General features: G+C 35.1%; 13 protein-coding genes and 4 pseudogenes across 17 annotated transcripts, besides 5 other annotated features; 10 read left to right on the forward strand and 7 right to left on the reverse strand.

Annotated features, from left to right (window-relative positions):
• Nucleotides 1–10,101: part of a mobile genetic element that runs on past the window's edge.
• Nucleotides 1,515–1,961, forward strand: TVAGG3_0312330 (uncharacterized protein; the record flags this gene model as incomplete). Its single annotated transcript, XM_051229887.1, has 1 exon — nt 1,515–1,961. One exon carries the CDS (start codon nt 1,515–1,517, stop codon nt 1,959–1,961), a length of 447 nt encoding a protein of 148 aa, XP_051099617.1.
• Nucleotides 1,978–2,397, reverse strand: TVAGG3_0312340 (protein of unknown function, DUF4108 family; the record flags this gene model as incomplete). Its single annotated transcript, XM_051229888.1, has 1 exon — nt 1,978–2,397. The coding sequence occupies one exon, from the start codon at nt 2,395–2,397 to the stop codon at nt 1,978–1,980; it is 420 nt and encodes a 139-aa protein (XP_051099618.1).
• TVAGG3_0312350 (uncharacterized protein) lies at nt 2,688–3,544 on the reverse strand (the record flags this gene model as incomplete). Its single annotated transcript, XM_051229889.1, has 1 exon — nt 2,688–3,544. A coding segment is annotated over one exon (857 nt), but the record flags the coding sequence as incomplete, so codon positions are not given.
• Nucleotides 3,778–3,822: a mobile genetic element.
• Nucleotides 3,778–3,822: a terminal%2Cinverted (terminal inverted repeat of LTR141 transposon ID:TVAGG3_0312360).
• Nucleotides 4,108–4,537: a mobile genetic element.
• TVAGG3_0312380 (uncharacterized protein) lies at nt 5,756–6,118 on the forward strand (the record flags this gene model as incomplete). Its single annotated transcript, XM_051229890.1, has 1 exon — nt 5,756–6,118. The coding sequence occupies one exon, from the start codon at nt 5,756–5,758 to the stop codon at nt 6,116–6,118; it is 363 nt and encodes a 120-aa protein (XP_051099620.1).
• Nucleotides 6,137–6,379, forward strand: TVAGG3_0312390 (serine threonine-protein phosphatase family; the record flags this gene model as incomplete). The annotated part of the gene is made up of 1 exon (XM_051229891.1): nt 6,137–6,379. The coding sequence occupies one exon, from the start codon at nt 6,137–6,139 to the stop codon at nt 6,377–6,379; it is 243 nt and encodes an 80-aa protein (XP_051099621.1).
• TVAGG3_0312400 (uncharacterized protein) lies at nt 6,384–7,232 on the reverse strand (the record flags this gene model as incomplete). The annotated part of the gene is made up of 1 exon (XM_051229892.1): nt 6,384–7,232. One exon carries the CDS (start codon nt 7,230–7,232, stop codon nt 6,384–6,386), a length of 849 nt encoding a protein of 282 aa, XP_051099622.1.
• On the forward strand, nt 7,251–7,880 carry TVAGG3_0312410 (phage tail repeat-like family; the record flags this gene model as incomplete). Its single annotated transcript, XM_051229893.1, has 1 exon — nt 7,251–7,880. A coding segment is annotated over one exon (630 nt), but the record flags the coding sequence as incomplete, so codon positions are not given.
• A 302-nt stretch (nt 10,102–10,403) lies between the features above and the next one.
• On the forward strand, nt 10,404–10,559 carry TVAGG3_0312420 (uncharacterized protein; the record flags this gene model as incomplete). The annotated part of the gene is made up of 1 exon (XM_051229894.1): nt 10,404–10,559. One exon carries the CDS (start codon nt 10,404–10,406, stop codon nt 10,557–10,559), a length of 156 nt encoding a protein of 51 aa, XP_051099624.1.
• Nucleotides 10,560–10,738: 179 nt separating this feature from the next.
• Nucleotides 10,739–11,317, forward strand: TVAGG3_0312430 (phage tail repeat-like family; the record flags this gene model as incomplete). Its single annotated transcript, XM_051229895.1, has 1 exon — nt 10,739–11,317. One exon carries the CDS (start codon nt 10,739–10,741, stop codon nt 11,315–11,317), a length of 579 nt encoding a protein of 192 aa, XP_051099625.1.
• Nucleotides 11,318–11,692: 375 nt separating this feature from the next.
• TVAGG3_0312440 lies at nt 11,693–12,651 on the forward strand (annotated as a pseudogene). The gene has a single exon. A coding segment is annotated over exon 1 (959 nt).
• Nucleotides 12,652–13,322: 671 nt separating this feature from the next.
• Nucleotides 13,323–13,490, forward strand: TVAGG3_0312450 (DNA/RNA polymerases family; the record flags this gene model as incomplete). The annotated part of the gene is made up of 1 exon (XM_051229896.1): nt 13,323–13,490. The coding sequence occupies one exon, from the start codon at nt 13,323–13,325 to the stop codon at nt 13,488–13,490; it is 168 nt and encodes a 55-aa protein (XP_051099626.1).
• Nucleotides 13,491–13,628: 138 nt separating this feature from the next.
• On the forward strand, nt 13,629–13,892 carry TVAGG3_0312460 (uncharacterized protein; the record flags this gene model as incomplete). The annotated part of the gene is made up of 1 exon (XM_051229897.1): nt 13,629–13,892. One exon carries the CDS (start codon nt 13,629–13,631, stop codon nt 13,890–13,892), a length of 264 nt encoding a protein of 87 aa, XP_051099627.1.
• A 49-nt stretch (nt 13,893–13,941) lies between these two features.
• TVAGG3_0312470 lies at nt 13,942–14,503 on the reverse strand (annotated as a pseudogene). Its single transcript has one exon. A coding segment is annotated over exon 1 (562 nt).
• Nucleotides 14,504–14,669: 166 nt separating this feature from the next.
• Nucleotides 14,670–15,254, reverse strand: TVAGG3_0312480 (uncharacterized protein; the record flags this gene model as incomplete). The annotated part of the gene is made up of 1 exon (XM_051229898.1): nt 14,670–15,254. One exon carries the CDS (start codon nt 15,252–15,254, stop codon nt 14,670–14,672), a length of 585 nt encoding a protein of 194 aa, XP_051099628.1.
• Nucleotides 15,255–15,377: 123 nt separating this feature from the next.
• On the reverse strand, nt 15,378–15,746 carry TVAGG3_0312490 (annotated as a pseudogene). Its single transcript has one exon. A coding segment is annotated over exon 1 (369 nt).
• A 137-nt stretch (nt 15,747–15,883) lies between these two features.
• TVAGG3_0312500 lies at nt 15,884–16,463 on the forward strand (annotated as a pseudogene). Its single transcript has one exon. A coding segment is annotated over exon 1 (580 nt).
• A 28-nt stretch (nt 16,464–16,491) lies between these two features.
• On the reverse strand, nt 16,492–16,692 carry TVAGG3_0312510 (uncharacterized protein; the record flags this gene model as incomplete). Its single annotated transcript, XM_051229899.1, has 1 exon — nt 16,492–16,692. The coding sequence occupies one exon, from the start codon at nt 16,690–16,692 to the stop codon at nt 16,492–16,494; it is 201 nt and encodes a 66-aa protein (XP_051099629.1).
• Nucleotides 16,693–16,983: 291 nt separating this feature from the next.
• Nucleotides 16,984–17,142: a mobile genetic element.
• The last annotated feature ends 76 nt before the right edge of the window (nt 17,143–17,218 follow it).

Genomic DNA, 17,218 nt, shown 5'->3' on the forward strand with positions numbered 1-17,218 from the left:
TCTCATAGGGGTGCTGATTTCAAAAACCACTACTTCAAATTATTCAACAATACTCAATGCAGCATGAAGCAGCTACTACTGCTGTATCTTACTGGTAGTGTTTTGGTCGTTGGCTCTTGCACAGTCTCTCAGATTTTCAAAATTTTTTTTCAACACTATCTTGTTTCGCTCTCAGAAAGCTATCCTACAAAGACATCGAAGCTTACTCAACACAGCATGAAGCAGTTTCTAATACACAATCTTACTAGTGGTGTTTCGGTCGCCAGCGCTCTCATAGGGGTGCTGATTTCAAAAACCACTACTTCAAATTATTCAACAATACTCAATGCAGCATGAAGCAGCTACTACTGCTGTATCTTACTGGTAGTGTTTTGGTCGTTGGCTCTTGCACAGTCTCTCAGATTTTCAAAATTTTTTTTTCAACACTATCTTGTTTCGCTCTCAGAAAGCTATCCTACAAAGACATCGAAGCTTACTCAACACAGCATGAAGCAGTTTCTAATACACAATCTTACTAGTGGTGTTTCGGTCGCCAGCGCTCTCATAGGGGTGCTGATTTCAAAAACCACTACTTCAAATTATTCAACAATACTCAATGCAGCATGAAGCAGTTTCCAATAAATATATACATATATAAATATATACATATATAAATATATACATATATAAATATATACATATATAAATATATACATATATAAATATATACATATATAAATATATACATATATAAATATATACATATATAAATATATACATATATACATATATAAATATATACATATATAAATATATACATATATAAATATATACATATATAAATATATACATATATAAATATATACATATATAATATATACATATATAAATATATACATATATAAATATATACATATATAAATATATACATATATAAATATATACATATATAAATATATACATATATAAATATATACATATATAAATATATACATATATAAATATATACATATATAAATATATACATATATAAATATATACATATATAAATATATACATATATACATATATAAATATATACATATATAAATATATACATATATAAATATATACATATATAAATATATACATATATAAATATATACATATATAAATATATACATATATAAATATATACATATATAAATATATACATATATAAATATATACATATATAAATATATACATATATAAATATATACATATATAAATATATACATATATAATATATACATATATAAATATATACATATATAAATATATACATATATAAATATATACATATATAAATATATACATATATAAATATAACAATATATAAATATACATATATATAAATATATAAATAACAAAATACAATCAAAAAATAGTGTTTGAAAATTTAAGGTTAAGTGTCACTTTTCTACTGTCACTTTTTCGTAAATTCTACCACACTCGTCAGCAAACTTTTTTTCTAACATATTTTTAGAAAAATTAAAATTTTTATCTTTTAGAAAATGTCTAGCGATTTCGCTATCTATATTCGAGACAAGCTTTTCGACAGCAAAACATCTGTCGACCATAAAATCTTACATAGTGTAAACAAGAAAGGTGAATTTGTTCTAAAGTTCTGTTTCTGGGAATATGACAAGAACCATAAAACATTAAGCAGAGCAGTCTTAAAATTTGTCAATGACAGACTTGTTGACAGAGATGACGCCTCTTGGAGAGATGAAGTCCAACAAAACTTCTTAGAATGCAAAGAAGACACATGCGCTGTTCTTGAAGATGAAATAGAAAACAGAATAGAAGAGCTATTAAAGGACAAAGAACTTTTACAAAAATATGGTTCTGAGAAGTTTGACATAACTCCACCAGAAAAGAAGAAGAGAGAAAAGAAAGAAAAGAAAGTAGAAGAAGAGAAGAAAGAACCTGAGCCAGAGAAGAAGAAATTTGACATGTAAAAATAAAATTTTATTTTTAGAACATTTCTGGGTCAATGTCAATGTTCTCTTCCTCTTTAGGAGCAAACACTGGCTTAGACTCTAAAATCTTTTTACCCAATTTACCTTGAACTTCAACTATCTTAGACTCATAATATTCATAGTCGTCTGCTTTCTTTGGTTCATAAGGTATAACAAGTTTGTATGCTTTGCCTTCTTTAAGGTTTGAGAACCTTCTGTCAAAACTTTCTTTGACTGTTAACAAACCTTCTATGTCTAAGTCTTCAAATTTCGCACCATTTTTAGTCACAACAGCAAACTTAACTGGTTCGATGTTCCAAACTTTGCTGAATGAAGACTTTTCAAAATGGTAGAAGTAAACATTCAAATATGTGAATGGGTCTAGTTCTTCTTTAAGTCCTGACATGTACTTGTTTACTGAGATGAATTTCGTCATCTTTTCTATCGGATAAAAAAATATTTTTTTTTAAAATTTACTCAGAAAAATTTTTCTTTGTATATACACCATTCTGTACGTCTAAAAGACTTTTGACATTTGCCAAGAATGTTCGTTTAGACGCTGTCATATAACCATACTCTTGACAATATTGTTTATACGAATCGTACAATGACCTTTCATCTAAACACTCAAAGTCAGTTTCATCTATGAACAGTTCATATACACTCTTGTTTGCTTCTAACAATGTTTGTCTCTCTTCGGTATGTGGAATTTGTCTTGGATTGAACTTAGAAATATCTAATGTCATGAAATATGAGAACAAGTGGTTGTAAAAGTCAGATGTCAAAGTTTCTGACAAAGCGTCAAAATATTCTGTATCTTGCATATGAGAATCTGACGTTCTGACAACTACATATCTTCTGTCAGAACTTTCTAACTTCATCGGAACAGCATTGTTTGAAACCATAACGAAGTTTGCAACATTTTCACAAACTCTTTGGTCTTTATATTTTCTTTCAACAACTCCAACTTTGTCTGTTATAAGACTCTTCAAAGCATCTGAGTTCAAAACTTTTGTTGTATCTATACTTTGAAGTTCGTTACATACTATAAGTTTCATATTCTCTATTGAAGAGTTAAACTTGCCGCAGATGTTTTCTAAGTTTGTCATATTCGGATTCGAATAACCTTCTAACAGTTTGCATAAGATATCTGTAAAGAAAGTGTTCTTACCTGTTCCTTGTTTTCCAATTATAATGAGAACAGTTTCATTTTTAGCACTTGGATGTTGTAAGATGTTTGCAAACCAACATAAGATATACTCATAGACTCTTTCGTTTCCATTGCATATAATTTCTTTGACATGGTCTAACCAAGCTTCTATAATATTTTCTTTCCATTCTACTTGTTCGTATTTATATCCAGTGAAGATAGAATAGAAGTTTGGAGAAGGTGTATAGAACTTTATACCACGAACTGAAAAATCTTCTAACTTTGACAATAAGATATCCCAAGCATCTAACATCTTCATGCCAACTTGTACGACTTTTATTTTCTTAAGTTTCTGTCTACATTCTTGTTCTGAAACTATTGTCGCTTTAGGTTTGTTAAAGACTACATCCCATTCTTTCATAATGTAATGCATGAAAATTCGGTTCACTTCATTTTTGACACTTTACATATCGGATGTATTATCTAAGAATTATATTATAAAAGTTCGTATAAAACGCAATAGAAGAATACAACACAGTATGGGTTCATACAGCTCTTAAAGATCTTTTCGGTGGAAAACCTACTCCAAAATCAATTTGGGACCAGGGTCCTAAATGGACAAAGGACTTAAACCCAAATCCTGAGTTCGAAATACAGCCTCGTAACTAAAAATAAAGTAAAAATACGAATAAACATTTTATTATAATTTAAATAATTTTTTTATTCATAAAGTAATACGATATATAGCTAAGCTATGTAAGGATATTCTGATGCTGAGAGTTTAAGAACTTTAAATTACGTATAGAAAAAAAATTCATTTAATATTTTGTAACATTTTTTAAATTGATAGATAGTTAGATTTTGTAGGGGAAGGTAAGATTCTTTGTGGTAATAATGGTCGTTGAAATTAAAATGAATGTAAGATTTGTGGAGAAATTGTATAAATTTGCATAGTGTTAGATTCAGAATAGGAGCATATGAGCCAGTGATTGTGTCTAATGTATAATTCTTACCCTTTCATTCCCTCGAGAAAGTTCAAAAACTTGGGTGCAATCAGTTCTGATTGCACCCAAGTTTTTGAACTTTGTATAAGGAATTGTTGGCTATGATGTACTGATCATGAATCAGTACATCATAGCCAACAATTCCTTCGCAAACAGCGGGAAACTTTGTCTGAATAGTTTAACATTCAGACAAAGTTTCCCGCTGTCAGAGAGGGAATGGAAGGGTAAGAGGTATATATTCATAATGTATACCTCTTACCCTTTCATTCCCTCGAGAAAGTTCAAAAACTTGGGTGCAATCAGTTCTGATTGCACCCAAGTTTTTGAACTTTGTATAAGGAATTGTTGGCTATGATGTACTGATTCATGATCAGTACATCATAGCCAACAATTCCTTCCCAAACAACCCGAAATTTGTCTGATTCCACACTAATTTTATTAATTTATCTAAACTTTTATCCTCGTCTACAATTTAATCATCAATAATTATCTCTTGTTCTATTTCACTATTATATATATATATATTTATATGATTTGATTTAAAAAAAATAAATAAATAAATTAATAAATCATTTAAAAAAAAAAAAAAAAAGGTAGTGGGGCTTCCAGGCACTTCGTGCCCTCTAGCCCCAGTCACTTTTCTGTCACTTTTCAGGAAAAAAACAGTTTTATTGTATATAAAATGAATTTTACAAAACCACCGTTACCCTTCTTTGGAAATAAGAGTAGATGTAAAGATATTCTATTGAGAGAACTTAAGAAACTACCGAATGGTCTAACATTTGTAGATTTGTTCGGTGGAAGTTTCTATATATCTCATTTGTGCCATACCGTATTCCCAAACTCAAAGATTATATGCAATGACTTCGACAACTATATGAACCGTCTCAAACATATACCAGACACAAACAAAATATTGAGTGAGTTGAAAGAAAAGATACCTATAGGTAAGATGGAACGTATACCATTAGATAAGAAAAATATTGTAAGAGAGGTTTTGAAAAAAGCAGAATATATAGACTGGGATAGTATATCTGCTAGACTATTATATAGTGGTGCTATAAGAGTTCATGACATTGAAACACTTATGTCAAAAGTTTTATATCTTAACTATACAAACGTTTTCAAAGAGGACATAGAAAAATATATTGAGGGTATAGAGTTTGTGAGATGTCATTGGACAGAGTTGTATGAAAAATATAAAGACAAGGAAAATGTTTTCTTTATAGTGGACCCGCCGTTCTATAACACATGGGATTTTCAATACCAAGTAGACTGGACTTTGAGAGACTCTTTAGAAACTTTAGACGTTTTACATAACCATCCATGCTTTTACTTTACATCCGATAAAAGTGGTTTGGAAACCGTTATGAGATAGTTAGAGGACATACATGACTATGAGTTTAGATATGACAAGATAGAATATGAGAGAGGTCCTATAAACCGGAGAAAGTGTCATAACAAAGAAATTTTATTGGTAAGTAAATGTGGTTTGAAATAGGACTACTTGTTTTAGGTTTTTTCCATTGTGTCATTTACTTATTTGACGTGGCAGAAAGATATAGAGAATATGAAGATGAACCAATGCCAGCAAATGTTCAGTATATGTACTCGTAAGAGATATTTTTGTCTAATATTAAATGGACGCACAGAACTTAGCGAATGCACAGCAACCCGGACAACCAAACCCAGAGAATATTCCAAATGAAGTTAGAATACAAACTGCAATGGCAAACTATGGTCAAGTGCCAACAGATGTACAAATGCAAACTGCCATGTCAAATGACGCTGCGTTAGGTTTGCCACCATGGTATGCAAATATGAGATGGAAAGAGTTTTATACAAACCCTGAAGTGGGATATAAACAACTCTATGCAGATGACGCGAACACAGGAGTTGACCCAGAGTATGTTTTCTACCAGAGGAGAAATAGAATGTATGAGCTCCAGTTAAAAAATGCTATGGAACTCAACAGGAAACGTAAGAGACTAGGCGGACATTAGATTTTTACATATAGTAAAATGGGTTTCTTTGGAAGAATAGGAAACTTCTTTCGAAATGTTGGAAGAGGTATATGGAATGGAATAAAATCTGTCGGAAGAGGAATTTGGAACGGAGTCAAAAATATTGGCAAAAGAGTAGGTCAGTTCGTTGGTATTATACCTAAAGACCCTGAACCAGAAGAACAAGCTCCTGTTATACAACAGCCTGAACCTGCACCACAGTCAAGTTGGCAACCAAATCCAACACCTCAACCGTATTAAAAGATTATATTTTTACCGTTCGATAGTAGTTGTATATGAAACTAAGTTCTAAGTAAAACGCATGGTATAATGGAACTATTCTCTTTCTTCCATCTGTTGTAAACCATACTTGAAAGTCTGAAATACTTCCACTCGGTGGTTCATATAGCTTTGTAGGTTTTTCGTAAAAGTCATTTGCCAAGCATAAAAAAGAGTTTTGTGCACCAGAAAATGAAGCATGAACTATAATAGCATCTGAGTCGAAAACATTTTCATATGTTCCATTAGGGTTTTCGACTTCATAAAAGTTCGGGTGTACTGGATATGCTGCAGGCTGATTTAACATCCTCAAAAACCTATACCATGCCAAGTTGTTATATTTTGTAGAAATATAAACGTCTTCTCCAAGGTCTTCTATTCTGTTGATTTTAACAGTTGCATTTTTCCTGTCATATAAAATATCGAGATGGTACTCTCCTTCGTCAATGTTGTACTGTTTTGCATATTCGAGATAGATATCGTTTATTTTTTCTTGAAAAGCTTGAAGAGTTGTTTCTAAGTTTACAAGCAAACTAACTTGTAAAAGTTTTCCCTGTTCAAATTTCTCATACGTACGTTTTTCTTTGTTATAGTATCGAACTTCAAAACCGACCGTAAATGGGAAACCATGTATGGCTTCTGAAATGAACTTCATTCTACGAAAGCCAACAGCTTTTGTGACGGATGGGTCTCTTAACCATCTCAATGGGTAGTCAAAACGATAGCCTTCATGCTTTACGGTCTCTGTCTCAAACTTTTGACCGACGTTAGTAAAAAGTTCATCTAATGGTTTAGTTGTAGCAACTCTAGAATTTTCTTTTTCTATTGAAAGCATATTTTATCTAGAATAAAAATGTCGAAAGAAACAGCGTCTATGAGAGAAATACAACACAACCGACAACTCATTATACAAGCTCTAAATAAGAACACAACAAACTTTTCAAACTATTCTAAGATATCTGAGTCATTGAAAGAAGGAAACTTAAAACTGACAATGAACCCAATGACAGATGAGTTTCTGTTTCAAGACAATAGGAACCATACTGTCTGTGTAAATCCAACAAAAGGAACTTTAAACGAGAAACCTATAAAAGAACTTCTTTTGAAAGCAGATGTTGACAACAAAGCTGACAAAGAGTATGTCATTGAAAAAGTTCAAGAAGAACATGACAGAGCAGATGCAACATATGCAACAAAAGCAGATGTTGACAACAAAGCTGACAAAGAGTATGTCATTGAAAAAGTTCAAGAAGAACATGACAGAGCAGATGCAACATATGCAACAAAAGAACATACTCATCCTGAACTAGCAGACAAAACATATGTTGACAATAAAATGTCAAGTGAAGTGACAAGAGCTGAAAACGAATATTCTAAAAAGACTCATACACATACCATTGCAAATATTACAAACTTACAAGAAACCTTAAACAGGAAAAGTGACGTTGGACATACACATACCATTGCAAATATTACAAACTTACAAGAAACCTTAAACAGGAAAAGTGACGTTGGACATACACATACATCTTCTGAAATAACAGACTTAAACGTTAGCCTTGAAAAGAAAGCAGATAAAACATATGTCAATGAAATATACCAAAGTTTAGTTGGAACAAAAAATATTGAAACTATGGTTGGTGACTTTTCTGTCTATGAAGAAAACAAATATTTTAGATGGGAGTTTGTACAGTCCTTAAGAAATGGTACACGGTATAAACTCATTCCGAAAAATAACAATGAAATGTATGTAAGCTATATAAAGAATGATGGTACACAAGTTAAAGTTCCATTAGACAACAACTGCTACTTAAACTTATATGGAGACGAACAAAAGAAATATTTAAGAGTTTATGAAATGGCAGATATGACATTGCCTGACCCAGCTCCAGCACCATATTATTATGACTATGGAGATGACGTTAGAACACCACATGTAGATGAACAAAAGCTAACATTATATTTAGATTTTTATAGATATAAAAGATATAATGCAATAGAAAAAACGAGAATAGTATACTATTATGAAGATGACAGAAATAAATATTATAGTCAAGACTTTACCTACCCTGAAAACATAAGATTATATTATAAAAAATATTCTGACACAAACCAGAAGAAACCTGAAATAGTTGCACTATATTTTAAGTTCAAAAGAGACAATCCTATAATATCTCATATGTTTGATTTAATGAACCCAGTAGGTTCTATTTATACATCTATGGAAGCAAGAGGTCCTCAAGTAACGTTTGGTGTTGGTGCATGGACTCAAATAGTCGACAGGTTTTTGTATTGTGCAAACTCTTCAAAGGAAACAGGTGGAAGTAAAACGATTTCAGGTGAAAACCTACCTGCGCACAGTCACTACATAGATTTAAGTACATCTCAAGCAGGTTGGCATAAGCATAGATTTTGGGATTGGTCAGCAATGAAAAAAGGTAAAGGATATGATGTTAAAGACGACGTTCAGTTTGCTATAAATTGTTTCTGGGGTAGCACACAGGGAGAAGGAAACCATACACATCGCGTTTCAGGGTATACGCAAACAACGGGACAGAGTAAAGACTACATGCCACCTTACATGACAGTTTACGCATGGTATAGAATTGCTTAGTCGTCATTTTCAACTTCTTTAGCATATTCGTCAGGAGTTGTCTTATATTTGTTAGGAACTGTCTTTGAAAGTATACCACCTTGAACCTTAACAAGTTTGAAACGAGGTCTGACAATAGTAGTTTTATCTTCTGCTTGCAGTCTGTACATTTTGCCATGTTTGCCTAAAACTTCATAATATTCTCTTGTATACTTTCTTCTATTTTTACGAACACGAATGTGAGTACCTGTCGAGTTCCCATTGTTGTCATAGTCAATAGTATTTTCATATGGGTCGCGTTTAGGTATTTCTATTTTTACTTTGTCACCTTTCTGAAGTTTGAAGCCTGGCATTCTTTCTTGTTTGTCTCTTTTGACTAAACTATTAAATATATAGTCTTTCTCTAAGTCAGGGTTGTTTTTCATTTCTTCGGGGAGTGGTTTCCCAAACCTTTTTGTTTACGGCTATTGTAAATATTTAAAACTTGTCTCATCTTTGCCATGGAGAAGTGTCTGTACTTGTCGTCATATGACATTTCATCTACCTCACGACCTTGTGGTTGATTTAAGTCTCTTAAGATTTTTATACAACTGTCAATGACACCAAGAGCAGAATGGTTTTGGTCGACAATGAAATATTGGTTTACATTTTTTGAACGCAGATAGTTTTTAATATCGTCTGATTTGAAAGAACTTTCACAGTCAGATTCAGTTTTGTTGGATGGTATTTGTCAACGAATATTGTCAAAGCAGTTTTCACATCTAAAATATTTTTGGACCATAATGGTATGGCTTCACAGTATCTTGTGTTTTGACCAACAAATATTAGCCAGTATGGTGGTCCATCTTCTCTATACCTCGGAATGTTTTCCAAGATATCCATAAACCAAGCATTTGGTGTTGAACTAAAGATTTTTACCATGAGTGCTTTCTTTGTTGCTTTAGAAACATACGGGTCCTTGTTTGGATTCGTCATTTTTAACCCATAAGAAATGGGTTTATTTGGCGCATTATCAGGAGTCGCATCTAGATTTTTGCCAGCAGTGGGAACAATAGCCAGAGGTGTATTTGGAGTTGGAAGGAAGATTTTGAGTACATTAGGTATACTGAAAGAGAAAGCACAACCTATTATACAAACTGTACAGAAAGGTTGGGATGTAGCACGAGATGCAACAAATCTTATTCCAAATCCTGAAACAAGAGGAAAAGTTCAAGGATGGATGGACAATGTAGGAAGACAAGCAGGAAACTAACTATAACAAAGCAAATGACTACTATAACCAAGCAGGGCACTATATGGACCAAGGTGAAAGATTCTTTAACAGAGGATATAACCATGCACAACAGTGGGTAAACAACAACCAACCTCAACCGCCTCAAACGTGGGGAATGTAAAGTTTTTTACTGAGATGAAATGAACAATACAGCTTTGAGACAAATGGGCTCAAGATGGATTTGTCGGCTTCCAGCAGTTACACAACCACGTGTTTGTCAAGTTCTTCCTATACCTCAGGAAGTTTTAGACCGACTTAAAAAACCTCAACAACCAGTTGAAAACAAACCAAACTAAAATTTTTTACTGAGATGAAATGAACAATGCAGCTTTAGACAGAATAGGTCATGGAAGACCACCTTTTAAACCACGTGTTTGTCAAGTTTTTCATATACCTCAGGAAGTTTTAGACCGACTTAAAAAACCTAAACAACCAGTTGAAAACAAACCAAACTAAAATTTTTTACTGAGATGAAATGACCGAAGAAGTTGAAACGGTAGATTTGACACCACAAACAAAAAGTTCAGAACCATTGTCAAAACCTGTCAAAGAACTTACAGATGAAGAGAAAAATTCAATAATAGAAGGTGCCAGGTCTGGAAATACAAATCCTAACTACAAAGTCACTTTTCATAAAAATGGAACGGCTAGTATCTCAAAAAAGAAACAGACTCTCACAAATAAAATATTGAAGTCTGAAGGAGCTTTCGAGACAACAGATGGAAAAGTTTACTTCACTGACCAACAGTTCATTATAGAACATCTCATTGACTTAGAGTCGAAATATTCTAAACTTTACAACAAACACAAAAAGTTGAAAGGAAAACAGAAACAAATGGCATATGATATTTATGAAGATGTTGACGACACAAGTGTTCCAGCAAGTGAGGTAAAGTCAGATGAACCAAAAAGTGACGAAAAACCAATAGAAGAAGGGAAGCCAAAAACTGAAGATAAACCAAAGGTTAGTTTCAATACTAAACCAAGTCAACCTTCATTAGCTGGTATGGGTTGGCGTCAAAGACTTATGGCAGCTGGTGGTTATGTAAAGTAAAGAAAAAAACATTTTTTTATTTTTATAGAAATGCCCCCATATAGAATGGACAGAAGGTCTGCTAGAATAAAAGCAGAGTTAGAAAGATATGGTTGGAGAGTTTCAAAGAAGTTTAAATATAGGAAGGGAAGACCCATAAAAGTCTATGACAAATTGTCTGGTCTTCGCTATGAAATGGACATAGAAACAGCACGCGCCAATTATCCAAACAGACTAGAGAGGTTAGAAGAAGAGCGTCTTATGGACATGCCTTTCGATGTTAATGAGCCTCAAGTTGAAGGACACGACGGCTTTGCCAGATTCTACTGGAAACATGACGAACAATTGCATCCTTTGAGAAGGAAAAAAGGGAAGGGTGAAGACGCACATGCTCCCATGGAAAGAACAAGATATGCATATGAAAAGTATCGTGAAGTTAGAAGTAAAATTACATCTGGTCGAACCTTTACAGTAAACTTTGACGAAGGAAAGAACAAAGAAGGCTTCATGGGTGTACTTGCTGCAATTCAAGACGGAAATAAGAAAGGATACAATCTCAGACTAACCGTAACAGATTTAGATGGTCATATTTACTATGCACATGGCAATGTCACAACAGCCGCACAACTTCTTGACGCTTTCAAGACTACAAAGAGAGAACAAATGTTTGACTCCGACTCAGATATTTTGAATGCAATTGAAGGAATTGCAAGCGTGAAGTTCGAATGGTACCAACCCAACCCTCAAGCAGTCAGACAACATGCTGGATACTTCCCTTCAGAAATAAGTCTGACATTGACTTGACAAGGTATGGAATTTACAATTCAATTGAAACAATTGTCAATGAACCTTGTATTCTTACATGTCTCAGGAACTCTGGTCTTGTTACAGATGAGAAAATGAAGTATCTTGAGTCATGTGTGAAAACAAGGTACATTCTCAGAGGTCAATTGACAAAAATTGCACCGTTGGCAAATGTGAATATCCGAGTTAACATACCTACTGATAAAGGTTCTTCACACGACGACTATGTTGTTGACAAACTTACCATGGTTGAAGATTGTACTTATCCACAACCACTTCATGTTGAACGAAAGTCTTACAAACCCATTGTTCGGAAAAGGCAAGTGCAACATTGTCAGAGCTGTTAACATTCTTTTCGAGAAAGGCTTGTTGGAACCAATTCCAGATGACAAGCTGACAGAAACTTTTGTACCAAAAGACGAAACAAACTTTTCATTGTTGGTAAGACCAAAAGTTGTTCCAGACAAAGTTATAGCACAAAAGAAGTACACAGTTCCAAAAGGAGTTGGATTGTTCGGATACCAACCTGAACCAGAAGAACTTCCAATGAGGTTGCAAGAACTTCAAGATGCTATAAACAAACTTCCATTGAGACATCCAATCGACGTCAAATTGTATTGGAGAGCATCTGAGTTAGGTCAGAAGGTTTTATATGAAACAGGTTGCTTTGACGATGTTTATGAGATAACAGGAGAGTTTCTCAGAAGATAAGAGACTCACTTGAATTTCCAAACTGGGCCGATTGGATGCGACAAGTTCGACTCATATGAAAAAATATACTATGTCGACCTTAACGCTGCGTACATGAGGTTGTCCAATATATCCGACTGGAATTCCAAACGAAGATGGTGAGTTCCCGGGAAGGAACTATACAGTTGGAAAAGTCATACAACAACTGTATGATATTAGGAAAGCTTCAAACCCCAAACTTGCAATGACACTCAAATTGCTTATGAATTCGACATGGGGATATTCCATTAAAAACCTCAAAAGATGAAGAGTAAACACTATGAGAAGGTCGACAACTTTGTTGAAAGGTTTTCTCCTTTTGTTTTGAAGTACGAATTACCAAGGTCAAAATGGCTTAGTAACCATATTAAAACCTATTGTCGAACATTGGTCTTACCCTCAGTTCGCAAAGGCAGTCCTTGACAACTACAACAAATTCTTCTCAGAGGTTAAATCCAAAATTGTGGTATACTATGAGAACATCGACGCACTCATGACGAACGAAGAAGGCTATAACAAACTCATTGAAATGGGTATGGTCGGTGAAAAGATGGGTCAATTCAAATTGGACAAAATTTTCACCGAAGTTCATGTCCTCTCCAAGCGTAAGTACTGGGGCATACTTGAAGACGGCACAGAAATAAAACATTGCATGAAATAAAAAATTTTTATTCGAATTTGAATTTAAATGTGGGGAATTCTTGGTCTCAAACTCATATATAACCTGTTTGTCTGTATTTTCGTCGACTATGGCACGAGACACGAACATTGACCAAACGGACAAAAAGTGTCATTTCGGATGGTCAAGCAGCCAATCGCATTCGAGCACTTCGAAGAAGCCTTACTTTCCAAGGGAGAGGGTGTCTGGTGCAAGGCAGAGGTCATGAGACTCTACGAGCAGTACATCCTCAATGCCTGGGAGGACAAATCGTCCTTGGATTGGCAATTCTACCAACTCCTCTGGGACGACCTCCTACGCAACTGGGATGACGAAAGAGCCCAATTCAAAGGTCGGGAACTACTTATCCAAATGACCATTAATTTAAGCTACTTACGCAACTAAAAACTTAAATTTACTCGGGGTTTCCCCCTAAAATAAATTTTTTTTACTCTTAGAACCACTCGAGGTTCTCCTTACGGTTGTTGAGCTTGTCACCGTCAATGTGTCTGACCTTCGTCTTCTTGTTTGGATTTGGAACCCATTGCATACCGACAAGCCTTCCCATGGAAATTGTACCGTAATTCCGAAGGGTAAGGCTCAAGTGTCCCAAGTTGTTGAGGACTGGGGTAAGAACCTTGCCGGTCTCCTTGTTGCGGATTTGGTATGGGTAGGGCTGGGAAATTTCATAACCGTCATCGGCAACAAGGGTTGCCCAAACTTCCTTTTCTTCGTGTTTCTCTTCTTCTTCCTCTTCTTCTTCGTGTTTCTCTTCTTCCTCGAAAATTCCTTCTTCAATTTGGTACTCACGAAGTACGGTGTTGCATGTTCTGTCCTTTCCGAGTACCTTCCAGATGGCGTCTATCTCTTCGAAGAAACGGTAGATGAGTCGGGCAAGGTTTTGGTTCTCTATCTTGTATTGGCGCGAGGTTTCCGCGAAATCGTTCAGGACTTTCTTATTGGAAGCTTGGTTCGTGAGGACTTCGACTTTGAGATTGGTTATCTCTTCCATAAGACTACTTTGGATAGTCTTAATGGTGGTTGTCAGATGAGCGTTCAATTGGGCAATTTGAATTTGAACTGGGCGCTTGTCTGGCAACCTTGAAAGGACATCTGCCATTGAGTTTGGCTTCGGTGCTTGTTCGGACATCGAAAAAATGAAGTGGTTTGAGAATGACGGTTTTACTTCAAAAAGCTTGTTATGACGGTTAAGTCATACAACAAGTTTAAAATAATATCTTGTTCTTCTTCTGAACGTTTGTTGTCTCTTCCGATAAAAGTTTCGAACATGAGAACCAAAAAACGTTTTTTGAGATTGCGGAAGAGTTCAGGCAAACGTTCATATTCTGGATATGTTGGGAGCAGTTCGAAACATCTGAGCTGACTTTCGGACAAAATTGGGACAATGTCAACAAATTCATCTTTGGTCGGACTGCTTGAAGGTAAGTCCCTTACATGTAAGTAGCTCTGGTAAAGTCTTCTCATTTCTGCTAACTTTTGGAGTATAGCTTCGTAGTTTAGAAGTTTTAATTTTAATTGTCTTATTCCACTCTTGACATCTAAACGGTAACTATCCATGAGGTCAAGAGTAGCTTTGGTAGCTTTAAGTGGAGCTATCTGTTCCTTGACTTCTGCAATTTTGGTTGCAATTGTGATTTGAGCTCCTTCAAGTTCGCCGTCTATGTCGTTCTCAACACCTTCAACTATAGCTTGAAACTCTTCATCGGTCCATTGAGATTGGTGTGGGACGAATTTAACTTGCTTCATTCAAAAAATGAAAAAAATGTTTTTACTCAAAGCGTGCCATGTATATGGCTATAAGAAACTTACCAGAAGGCTTCTTCTTCATATGCGTAAAAACATAAAAAAAGTGAAGTTAAAATGAGATGTTTAAAGAACTGGCTGAATGTCGCCTTCACAGGTTATGTAGAACGGCTGACCCGAGAAGTGAAGGAGAGACTGAATTGCCAATTTCATATGGGGTAGGGGGTTCTCCTTGTTTGGTATTTTTATCCAAGGACGTTTGTTTAGGAACTTAACAAGAGCTTCTCTTTTGGCGTCCTTTATGTCACGTAGGCTGTCCCGTCTGGTATTTGAATTGGAATTCCAGTCGAAGTCTCGAGCTGAAGTGTAGACCTTCCAGAAATAGAGATGAACTTGACCTTGGGCTTCATACCTTGCGCAAGTAGTCTTTTAGCAGTCGTTAATTTCAATTAGGTAAATTGCCTCGTCAATCTTCTTGCATTCCAAGTCTTCCATCCGACAGGAAAATATTTTCCCGACAACTGGAAAAAATTTTTCCTGTTGTTCGTCCGTAAACCATTCAAATTTTCGAAAATTGAGAACTTTTTGGTCGAACTTCAGAAAAAGTTTTTCCTTCCGACAGGACACAAACAATGACTGACGTCCCACCAACCGAGTCCATTCCCAAACCAGAAGACCGAAACCTGCACCACAACACCCACACACAACCTCAGTTCCAGCAAGTACCTCCGTATTACTACCAATTTCCACCTCAAGGTTACTACCCACCACAAGGCTTCCCGAACTACCCTCCTCAACCTATGCCTTACTTCCCCAACCCTTGGATGTTCCAGCAAGCTCCACCCCAGCAATTCCAATCTCAATCCCAATCGAAGAGAGACCAAGACTTCGAAGAAGGTCTGAACCGCTTACGCAAAAGAGTATGCTACAGCTCCAATGGAAGACGACAGGCTTTCAGTCTCTTCCCTCAAATCGACCGATTCGACTCGTACCACAGATTCGGTCAAAGACAGAGACGACTACCTCAAGCAGTCTGAGAGACTCTTCATCTTACAGCCATTTACAGTTGGAGCTCTCAAGAACATGCGCAATTACGAAGGTCAGACACCAGCTGGAGACCGCAAAACAGACATACTCGCAAGAGCCGTCCAGCTCGTCAAGACAAAGACTGAGATAGTCGACTTCATTCTTGCAGCTTGCCCATACAAGTAAAAAAATAAACAATTACGAGTTAAACTTTTTATTCTTTCTTTTCTGAGTTGTTTAGAGCTGGTTTCTCTTGTAGGAACCTTTCGTACTCTTCCACGGTCATGTAATTGCGAATTTGGTACGCAATTCCAGGTTCGTTGTTTTTGAACCTTACGTATGTAACGCTTCCATCCTCCTCAGGGAAGTAAGCTGCTAACATCTGACCAAGTTTTCTCGGTGACTCGGAGCTCATTAAAAATGTCACTTTTTAAACGTTAAGTTTTTAGTCTTATTTTACCCTTTGTTTGTCAATGTAGTATTGGAGCGCAATTTCTCCAAATTCTCTGTGTCGGAGTTCTTCAGCATTTTCCAAGGTGTACCTGGAGAACTCAAAGAAGTTGTCAAGAACATACTGCCATGCTGCTCTTCTGAGTTCGTCGGTATTTTGGAAGTGTTGCACCTTCGAGTCTTCTGACATGAAAAAAATGACCAAATTTCATTATATAACTGTTATTTTTGACGAAGTGAACTTTTACTCTTCGTAAAAAATCCCTGAAATCGTGAAAAATTGCGAGTAGGTAAAAAACCCCAGTCGCCAAAACTCATGAAAATCGTGAAAAAATGCGAGTACGTAAAAAACCGTAGTCGCCAAAACTCTATGAAAATCGTAAAAAAACTCTATGAAATCATATCTTTTATACAAGATAGAAAAAATAAAATTAACGCTAGTTTTTTTTAAATATTTTTTTTATTTTGTATGTAAGAACAGGAAATGACAA

The sequence above is a fragment of the Trichomonas vaginalis genome, chromosome V (assembly GCF_026262505.1).
Source record: "Trichomonas vaginalis G3 chromosome V, whole genome shotgun sequence".
NCBI classification, from domain to species: Eukaryota; Parabasalia; order Trichomonadida; family Trichomonadidae; genus Trichomonas; species Trichomonas vaginalis.